The sequence below is a fragment of the Mus caroli genome, chromosome 9, assembly GCF_900094665.2.
Source record: "Mus caroli chromosome 9, CAROLI_EIJ_v1.1, whole genome shotgun sequence".
In the NCBI taxonomy this organism is placed as follows: Eukaryota; Metazoa; Chordata; class Mammalia; order Rodentia; family Muridae; genus Mus; species Mus caroli.
The window spans coordinates 115238138-115248877 of NC_034578.1; the positions used below are offsets into that span (position 1 = coordinate 115238138).

The 10740-nt window shown below is 47.2% G+C and overlaps 1 protein-coding gene across 2 annotated transcripts in view; it reads right to left on the reverse strand.

Annotated features, from left to right (window-relative positions):
- Scn11a (sodium voltage-gated channel alpha subunit 11) overlaps positions 1 to 9825 on the reverse strand; it is a 66883-nt gene extending 57058 nt beyond the window's left edge. For both annotated transcript variants that reach the window (XM_021173442.1, XM_021173441.1), the window contains exons 1-5: positions 9559 to 9825; positions 6239 to 6357; positions 5008 to 5106; positions 2646 to 2774; positions 745 to 842 (exon numbers count right to left, since the gene is read on the reverse strand). In XM_021173442.1, the coding sequence (XP_021029101.1) occupies positions 745 to 842; positions 2646 to 2774; positions 5008 to 5106; positions 6239 to 6357; positions 9559 to 9825 (712 nt within the window). The remainder of the gene's footprint in view (positions 1 to 744; positions 843 to 2645; positions 2775 to 5007; positions 5107 to 6238; positions 6358 to 9558) is intronic.
- Positions 9826 to 10740: the final 915 nt, after the last annotated feature.

Here is a 10740-nt window from a genome sequence, read left to right on the forward strand (position 1 = left end):
GGGAGGGAGGGGAGGAGGGAGGGGTTGGAGGGGAAGAATGGTGTGAGGGAGGGGAGGAAGGGGAGGGAGGAAGGGAGAGAAGGAGGGAAGGAGAGAGGGAGGGGAAGAGGGAGGGGAGGGAGGGAGGGAGAGAAGCAATGGAAAGGGAATTGGAAGGGAAGAGAGGTTGAAAAATTGAGGGAAAGAAGGAGAGATGGAAAGAGTCAAGAGAGGGCTAATAAGAACACGTGTGGAGGGAGAAGGAATCTCTGTATATTATTAGTGGGGATCAATATGGAGGATACTCGAAACTAAACATAGAACCACCATACAATCTTGCTACACCATTCCTAGGTGTGTGTGTGTATATATATATATCAGGTATATATATGTGTGTGTGTGTGTGTGTGTGTGTATATATACCTGAGGCCAACACACAGTAGAGATATCTGACACCCACATTTAAGATGGTGTCATCCACAGTAGCAAAACTAGGTAGCTGGCTGTGAACTGCTCAGCTGGGATACTTGAAACCAAACCCAGTTCCTCTGGGAAAGCAGTTAGAGGTCCTACCTGTGGGGCCATCTCTGCAGCAGCAGCAGCACCACTACCACCACTGCCACCACCACCACCACCACCACAGCCACCACCTCCACCTCCACCACCATCACCATCACCACCTCCACCACCACCACCATCACCATCACCCTGGCTCAGAAATGTTCTAATGCCAACGAGCATTTTAGCTAAGAGCCAGTGGCTTACCTGAGATGACAGAAATCGCTTTCAGAGCTCTCAACACTCGGAAGGTACGTAGAGTGGAAAGATTATTGACTTTGTTACCGAGAAAACAAGGTGCTATCCTGGAAGACAAAACACAGGGAGAGCCCAGGGCGGCTCAGTGTGGTTACATCACACATCTCCACGGAGGGCAGAGACTGGCACCAGGTGGCTTCTTGAGTCGCTACACACCTTACTTTTTTTTGAGACAGGGTTTCTCACTGAACTCAGAGCTTTCCGGTTGGGCTGAGCTAGCTTGTGGGCAAGCAGGGGATCTTTCTGTCTCTGCCTCACTAGAGCTGGCATTATAAACACAAGGCACCACAAACAGCTGCTTTTATGTGGGTGGTGGGCTCAGTCCCAGGAACCTTATATGTGCACAGCAAGGACTTTACCAACCGAGCCTGGAGCCTATGCCCTTAATCTCTAAATCAGGGCATCTTCAATAGCCAGGAGCATGCAAGCAGTGATCTTCAAATGTAAAACTCTGAGATGAATAGCGCCCTCTAGTGTCGTCTGTGACCGAAATGAGTAAAACCCAAGCCAAGCGCTAACCACAATGTCTGGCACAAATACCTTCAACAGATGTACCACGGTCGCGCTGGCTTGATTTATTTTATTTATTCCATCACTCAGGTGTGAAAACTGTTTGTTTCCGTACGGAAAAGTCTCAATACTCAGCCTGAGTCATCTATAACTAATTCAAAATGGATCTCAGAGGCTGGGGATGTGGCTCAGCGAGTAACGGTGCACGCCATCTGAGCTTGACAACCTGAGTCCGATGCCCAGAACCCACATAAAAAGCCAGACGCAGTGGCACACATCCGTAATTCCGGCAGTCCTATGGTCCTACAGGAAGCAGAGACAGGAGGATCACCCGGAAGCTCACAGACCAGCTAGCCTGGAATATGTGGTACAATCGAAGCAAAAGGTGTCCCATCTCAACAAGACAGAAGGTGGGAACAGACTCCTGGAAGCTGTCCTCTGACCTCCGTGCACATTCATAGGAAGAAAAGTTGGGTGGGGGGGGGACGTCTGGGGAGGTGGCTCTTGGTTAAAGCACTTCGCCTGAGAGCACACGGTACAAAGTTTGGATCCCCAGAACTCACATAAATGTTGGATGGGAGTTCCTTATGGCCTCCCACCTGTAATTCCAGCCTCAGAAAGCAGAGGCAAAGGATCCCCAGAGCAAGCTGGTCACTCAGAGTAGCCATATCAGTGAGCTCTGGGTTTGATTGAGAGGCCTGCCTGATTAATAAGATGGAGGAGCAGGTGGACATTCTGGGATTGCTCCCACCTTACCAATACAGACTCTGCCACCACCACCCCAACTACACACACACACATACCACACACACACATTGGGCTTTAACACAAAGGCCCCAAGTGGGAAATCACCACCACAATTCACTCAACATTAAACTTAGAAGCCCAAACTTTAAAAACAAAAAAACAAAAACCCGAAACAAAACTTTTTGTGATCTCATTGTAGCCAGAGATACTGGCCAGAGTCCTTGGCTCTCCCCCCATGCTCTGACACATACCTATCCTGGTAACCCACCAACCATCCTGTGACTAGCATTAATCCTCTCTTTACCCCTGAACTGTGAGCCTCGTGAGGCTTTTCTGTTGCTCTGCGTTTTGTTTTTACAACCCTGAGCTTACAGAGCCTGGCATGTCAGAGCCACAGCTGGTTGCAGAATGGGTAAGAACGCAACACAAGGGACAGTGGCTTCCTCTGGATTAACCATTTCTACGCTCAGAGATCCACACAACTTCAGGCCACACCGCTGTTCTTGTAGATCCACATGGAGCCCCAAAAGACGCAAAGCGAGTCTCCCCCACCCCCGCCAAGTGCCTCTCACAAAAATCTTTAACAGTCTTACGCTGTTCCGATGACAATGAAGTCCAGCCAGTTCCAAGGATCTCGGAGGTAGGAAAACTCATCCACGATGAAGCCTCTTGCCAATATTTTAATCACAGCTTCTAAAACATAAATCCCAATGAAGACGAATCTACAAAGCAAATCATTCATAAAAAAGAATGGGTATGATAAATGACTGGGAAAGAAAGGAGCCACCAAGGGATGGGCCTCGGAGGTGGGTGTTGGCATAGCATGCATGAGACCCTCTGTTCAAGCCCAGTGCCACATAAACCAAGCTTCGTGGTGCATGCCTGTAGTCTTAGTGCTAATGAGATGGAATCGAAATAGGAGGGTCAGAGGGGCTGGAGAGACGGCCCAGTGGCTAAGGAAACTGCTTGTTCTTCCAGAGGACCAGAGTTTAGATCCCAGAAGCCACATGGAGTGTGACAGCTGTCTATAACTCTAATTAAAAATAAAATAAATAAATACTCTAAGTGTAGAAAAATAAGAGTTAAATGTAAAAGACAGAAAGTGATGTACCACACCAATTCCCAGTGTAAAGAAATATTTTTTAAAGTTTTTTTCACATAATCTCATTATGTAAGCAAGACTGGCCTTGAACTCATAATCTTTCTGCATCTGCTTCTAAAGTTCTGGGACAACAAGTGCTGTCATGACCCATATAAAATATTATTTTTAAAGATTTACTTTTATTTATGTATATGTGTGTACATATGTGTGGACATGTGCACATGCACGCAGGTTACTTAGAGGCCAGAAGAGGGCGCCAGATCCCCTAAAGCTGGAGCTATATGCAGTTGCGATCTAACTGAGGTGGGTGCTGTGACCTAAGCCAGGCTCTTCTTCAAAAGCATCAAGTGATCTGTCCGTTCAGCCTTGTCTCCAGCCACCATGAAATATATGCATTTTTAAAACAATTTTTTTAGACCAAGTCTCACTAAGTAGTCCAGGATTCCTTCAAACTTCTGACCATCCTGCTCCACCCTCTGGCTGCCAGGATTGCAAACTTCTGCCACTGTGCCTGGCTAAGAAGGGAAACATTTTGGATGTAAAATGTGATTTCATTGGTTCCTATGCTTATGGTGAAAGAATAAGCAGACACAGACGTCTCAGAAAGTATTTGGAATATGAACGTGTACTTAAAATATAAAATGTAGCCGGGCGTGGTGGCGCACGCCTTTAATCCCAGCACTCGGGAGGCAGAGGCAGGCGGATTTCTGAATTCGAGGCCAGCCNTNTACAGAGTGAGTTCCAGGACAGCCAGGGATATACAGAGAAACCCTGTCTCGAAAAGCCAATAAATAAATAAATAAATAAATAAATAAATAAATAAATAAATAAATAAAATGTAGACATGTTAACTATATAAGCAAAATATAAATAGAAAATAAGAATATGTACTTAAAAGCATTATGATACATATTTGATCCAGGAAAACCATTTCCAATCATCTATCCTGAGAAAAATAATAATCTAAAGGTAGCTTTATACAAAAAGATGGCAATGAGGAAGCTAAGGGTAAAGTACTAGAGGCTTTGAGTAATTACAGTTTACCAAGTAAACTACCATATATTGATCAAAATAGATTCTCATAAAGCAAATGTGGACACAAAGAAAACCATTTAAAATCCAGACACAAAAATGTATGTGTCGCTGGGCGTGGTGGCTCACACCTTTAATCCCAGCACTCGGGAGGCAGAGGCAGGCAGATTTCTGAGTTCGAGGTCAGCCTGGTCTACAAAGTGAGTTCCAGGACAGCCAGGGCTATACAGAGAAACCCTATCTCGAAAACCCCCCCCAAAAAAAAAAAAAAAAAAAGTATGTGCCCAGAGGGAAGGCATAGGATCTATGTAATTCAGGTATGAAATTACCAAAGAATAAATAATTACAAGTTCATGTGTGTTGTTTGCTACAAGTATTTTTAATTCTTCTAAAGACATTTTATTTTTATATACAAAATTAAATTGACTCTGCCTTTATGTTGGGGAGGTGAGATCCACCCCTACTCTCCACTCAACTCCAATTTAAGACAGTCATTCTTTAATACTTTTGGGGTTTGAAGGGTGGTATTTTGGGGTTTGGGGTTTTTTGGTTTTGTTTTTTGGAGAGGGGTTTTACTATAGCCCAGGCTGACCTTAAGTTCGATATCTATCTGAGGACACCCTTGAGCCTTCTGACCCTCCAGCCTTACCTCAAAGTGCTGAGACCACAGCGTGTACCTCTGTGCTACATTTCTGTAGTGCTGGGAACGGAACCAAGGGTTTCAAGCAAGCATCCTACCAAGAAAGCCACATCCAGAGCCCCTTAGCTAGCTTTTTAAAAAGAAAGACTTCAGGGTTTGCAGATGCAGGGACAATACTCACTCAGGAATGTTACTGCTAGGACGACTGTCCATAGAAGAATTATTAGCCATGAACATACAGTTGATGATCACTGTGCAGATAATGAACATGCTGAAGACTGTGGCCAGGGCAGGTTAAGGCACAGACACTGCAGGAGCGACACACTACCAGTGTGGTGGGTATCTCTCTCTGAGCTGCTTGCGTGCTGCATGCATCTCTTCCCTGTGAGAGCCGGCTCTGGACAATTCAGTGCTGTCCCCACCTACAGAGAGGGTTCCCTACCAGACAGCAGCCTCCTCCTAGGGAGAGTTACTGACCCTTCCGCAGAACTTGTTGATATAGATCTAACTGGCCCTAGGTTGGGGATGTTACAGCTCAGTTGAAAGAGTGTTTACCCAGCATGCACAAAGCCCTGGCCTCAGACCCCAGCACTGCATGAGCAAAGCATGGCAGCTCACATGAGATCCCAGCACCAAGGAGCTGAGCATGGTGAGTATCCATAGTTCTACATCATCCTCGGGTCACAGAGAGTCTGAGCTAGCCTGGGCTACATGAGACCCAGGCGCCATGTGATCTAGGAACTCCCCGCAGAGTCAGGCTCAGGCTGACTTAGCTGAAAGTGCAGCCATATCTGGTTCATCCTCATCCCATCCCCCCACCCCAGGCAGCGGGAGAGGGCAAAGCCCAGATCATGCTACATGCCAAGCAGGCACACCACCCCTGGGCACCACTGCTGGGCCCTTCCTCTTTGCCTTTCCTCCTTCTCCAGAGAGTTCTTCTCTACCGTACCACTTAAATAAGAGTCCCTACCACAGACCCTGTTTCCAGGAACTATGTGTAAGGACCCACACTGGCCTTCCCCCTAAAAAGGCCTAGCCTCTTCTGTGCTCACTTAGACTCAAATGCCTCTGGGCACGTCTCCTGAAGCTGAGGCTCCCGGGGCCACAGCTGCTCAGACACTCACAATCCCACACAGTGCCGGGAACAAAGACTATTCGCTTCCACTAAGCTGGAGCTGGTTGGATGCCTAGCATACTGAAGCCCCGTGTTCAACCCCCAGCTTTGCGTAAACTGTGTGCGGAGGCATGCTCCTAGAATCCCAGAACTGGGGAGGTAGAGGTGGGAAGATCAAAAGTTTGAGGTTATCTTCTGCTACATAGCGATTTCAAGGATAGCCTGAGCTACGAGACCCTGACACATGGACCCCTGGGGCTTGCACGGGTTTCCCAGGCTGGACTTAGAGGAAGGATATGAATGGACAGAGATGCGAATCATGAAGCTCCTGACGGGATTAAAAGGCCCCAGAATGAACAAGGCCCTCTTGGCGCTGAAGCGATAGATTGTTCTCTTCTTGTTCAATACCATGAATGTCTGTGAAGAAATCACAGCACAAAAATTAACACACCAGCAAAACAACATTCGTCTGAGACCTGTTAGAGAAAGTTCTAGGGAACCATGTCTGGAGCCCTGACTAATTATGGCAGTCTCTGGTGGCAGAATTATTGACCAGTTACCTTGAGACTCCGAAGGCCAACTGCTGCCATTGGCTTCAAGATCAGCACTGTGCTGTGTGGGCCGTTAACATTACAGTACACACTGGAGAGCCCAGCTTTGAGGCCCTAGAAAGCAGGGTATGGCGCCATATCTGGGCAAGCAAATCTTTGATGTTGAAGTTCACAGTGTGTATGTGTGGAGTCAGGAGCAGAAGGAGACTTACCCAGAAACTGAGCTTGAACAGCCACACATAGTAGGCCTCTTAAAAATACTACCATTAAAAAGAAGATACAAAGAGACTATATGGTTAAGCAGCAGGTCTGAGCAGTTCTAATGAAATAACCAGTCTGCTTCTAACCTTCCAACGACTACAGGGGCTGGTGAGAGGCTCAGCAGGTGAGGGTGCTTTGCCTCCGAGTCTGAAGGCCTGAGTTCAATCCTGGGGACCCATATGATGGTAGGAGAGAATTGACTCTAGCAAGTTGTCCTGTGACCTTCACACATGGGCTAAGACATCATATGACACACACACACACACAAATTAATTAACTGACTGGTTATATAATAAATGCAGAGTGTTCCAGGGAAAAGGTCACCAGGTGTGATGCGGTGTGATGTATAACGTTGTCTGGGAAGGCACGGCCAGAGTGTCCGTCTGTCTTAACCTCCATAGCAATATGAAATGGGCCACGGGGTTCCTTTGGTGCTGGGACTTTATGAGCCCAAGACTTGTTAGAACAGCTCTGTGCCCTTCCTTTGAGTAAAAAGACCATTTGCGGGGCAGAGAATGACCTTCTCTTTGAGGACAATCACCCCCAATGACAGGGGGGACAGTACAGTTCTCCTCCTGTGTACTTTGGCTCTCCTGGAGCTTCCTCTCACTGCTTTAAATATTTCAGCTAATGGTGCATTTAACAATTTAACAACACTTGCCAGGGCTTTAATGACTAGAAGGATAGGGACCAGCTCCTCCTACCTGCTCGCTGACACAGCTCCACCTCTTTTCTCTGTAGGAGCCTCTAAAGGATGGGGGCTGGGGGGGAGGGGGGGTTAGGAGGCTAGGTTGCTGGGGGGAGGGGGGGGAGGAGGCTAGGTTGCTGAGGGGAGGGGGGGAGGAGGCTAGGTTGCTGGGGGGAGAGGGGGGAGGAGGCTAGGTTGCCAAGAACTAGAGAACTCTTGACATTAGTTTCCAGTTGTCTGACTTCAAAAACCTTGGGTTCCTCCTCTGTAGGGTAGAGCGCTCTCATCTCTCTGTTAAGCCCACATACCACATGAGATCACAGGTGTGTAGGGTTCAAAACTTGCCTTCCAGGTCAAAGGACAAGCCCAGGTTAGAAAATGGTGGCCCTAAAACTACAGCTTGCCCTCCAGGAGTCTACAGCTCACAAGCTATTGCCTATCCTGTGGGCTTCCTACCCAGCTCCAAGGCAAAGAGAATTCTCTCAACTAACTCTCCTCTGACAACCAAGCCTCTAAGAGGCTCCTTGGATTCTGGGGCATCATGAAAGGAGAAATGAGGAAGTGGGTTGTTTTTGTTTTTGTTTTGTTTTTGTCTCCTTCTTCTCTACTCTGTCCCTTCCATATATATGCCCAATTTCCTCTAAATGGCCCATCCCCATTTGGTCTGGAAACTCTGGTATTACCACTTACAGACCATGCACCCAGGCAACGACTCTTTGAGAGGTCACGAGAGGGCACGGTGTCAGCAAAAGATGCTCTTAGAATCACGGTCATTATGCTAAAATTTTCCCCAGGCTCCCAGCCTTGGTTTGATGAGGTAGACTTTCCAACCTCTGCTGGACTATGGTGACACAGCAAGGTCCTCTGGACCTTTTAAAAGAGGGAGTCCTCTCGGGGCAAGGGGAGCTCACAGCCCAGGCTTTCAAGGAGCCAAGTAGAGCCCAGAAATCAGACTTCCTCATTCTGAAGTCATTCTAGAATTTCCAGCAAGAATTACATCCGAGAGGGCTGGAGAGATGGCTCAGTGGTTAAGAACACTGGCTGCTCTTCCAGAGGACTTGGGTTCAATTGCCAGCACCTGCATGACAGCTCACAACCATGTATAACCCCAGGTCCAGGGTATCTGATCCCCTCTTCCAGCCTCCGTGGGCACTGCACATACATGGTAGGTGCATAGACACACACACACACAGACAAATCACCCGTGCACACAGATAAAAACTAATTTGGAAAAAGAAGAATTCCATATAGGGATGGTGAGATGGCTCAGCAGTGGAAGACACTTTCAGCCTGAGGTGGATCCCGAGGAGCGTATGGCTGGAGAGATCCAACTCCGAAAACATTACCCTCTGACCTCTACACACGTGTCCATGGTATGTACATACACACGTACACACACTAAATAAATAAATAAATAAATAAATAAATAAATACATGTAAAAGAACATAAAAACAGAATTAGAGGTCATAGGTAAACCATGGAGGCTTTCGTATGTGGCTGTGAGGGGTTGCATAGAATCACATTCACGCACTTGACTAACTCAGATTTAGCCTTCAATGGCCGAGCACCAACTCTATATCAATGAACAACTTGACCTTCATTAATCTCACCTAACAGCCTAGAAAGCCTACACACGGTCCAAATGTTTTGTGAGGTAATGCTCTTGCTGAAAAGGGTAGCCCTTCCCTTCCCCGTGCCGTTAAATGTTGATGTCAGTTGGATTTACAACTTAGAAAGTGCTCCCGTGTCTTGCCTTGGAGTGGGGAGATCAGACACTTGTCCCCACTCTAGATACAAGAAGTGAGGATCTGGGTAGCCATTTGTCTGGAGTTACATTCAAGCAGTGACCTGACCTCCTGCCCTGACTGACCACCACGCTCTTTTTGGACATGGCTGTTTCCAGTGGTGACCTTTTAACCTTTCAGAGTCAGCCTCATTTTCTTTCCCCAACACATGAATTAAAGGAAGCAGGTAAGAGCTACAAAGATGGGGTGGTAGCAAAGGAAAAGAGGTGTGCCTGTCTCCCACTGACCCCAAGACTGGATTCAGAGAACCAGCAGTGCACATGTGAACATGGGGAGCCGGGGAGGGGACTCCCCACCTGCATGAGAAAGTACCTTATGGTCTTTGTAGAATGGGTCCAGATCTTCCAGGGGCTTCGCTATAAGGTCATGGGGAACGTCACCATAAAGCTTAGGTAACTTTCTGGAGGCCTTTAGGTCGAGCTGAGGCCGAGGCAGGGGCTCAGTTGCTGCCTTGTCTTTGGATTTCTTCTTCTCTTTTTGGATGGCAATCCGCTTCTCTATTGCAGCCAAAGAGTCGGAAGTGAAGGGGCGGAAATTCCTCTCGTCTGGGAAGATCACTGGATAGTACCTCTCCTCCATCTTCACCCGTGGCTCAGATACGTGTGGCAGAAAGACAGCTCTCAGAATGAGGATGGAACTCAGCTTGCCCTGGGGCTCACTCTCAAGGGATAGTGGCCTGGAAGTCAGGGTTTAGGTGTCAACTGTCTGTGGGGTAGACCAGAAAGGGATACCACACTGGCGCAGCAGAACCTTGGGGCACAGAATTGACAAGGGACAGGAGGAACAGACAGACTTTATATTCTGTATGCTTCTCATGTTGTAGAAAGGGTCCTGTGTGTATATATTGCAAGCAGGTCCTCTGGAAAACAAGTGTGCTTAGCCACTTATCTATCTCTCTAGCCCCAAGAGTTAGCATCTAGACACACAGTCACCTTCAATCGATACTGATCACCAAGACTCTGAGTGTATATGAGGGCCAGGAAACCTACTCCTGCAGCAACAGCCGGGAGGAAGAACAAAAAACCATGGGCCTGGCACCTGCCAGAGTCCACAGCATAGGTTGCTACAATAGTCCTTTGGAATATACATTGTTGCTGAGACCAGAGCTGTAGTTACAGACAGTGAAACACACTGTCCATGGTATATCTGTTGGACCTGTCCTAATACCACACTCTTGTGAGACCCATGGCAAAAGAAATACCCTTGGGATCTAACGTAGCTTGTATTGATTCAAAATGCATTTATCAAAAGAAGTAACAAGGGTGTTGGAGAGACGGCTCAGTGAGTAAAGGTGTTTGTCACTACGGTTGATAATCTAAGTTCATTGCCCTAGACCCATGTGGTGGAAGAAGAGAAGCAAACCAATAAGTTGTCTTCTAACTTCCACACCATGCTGTGGAATGAGGAGGGGTGGGGGCAGAATGTAGTAAAATTTTGTTAAAGATATAACAAGGAAACTACTACAAAATGCCATTTGAAATAGCCCAAACCTCA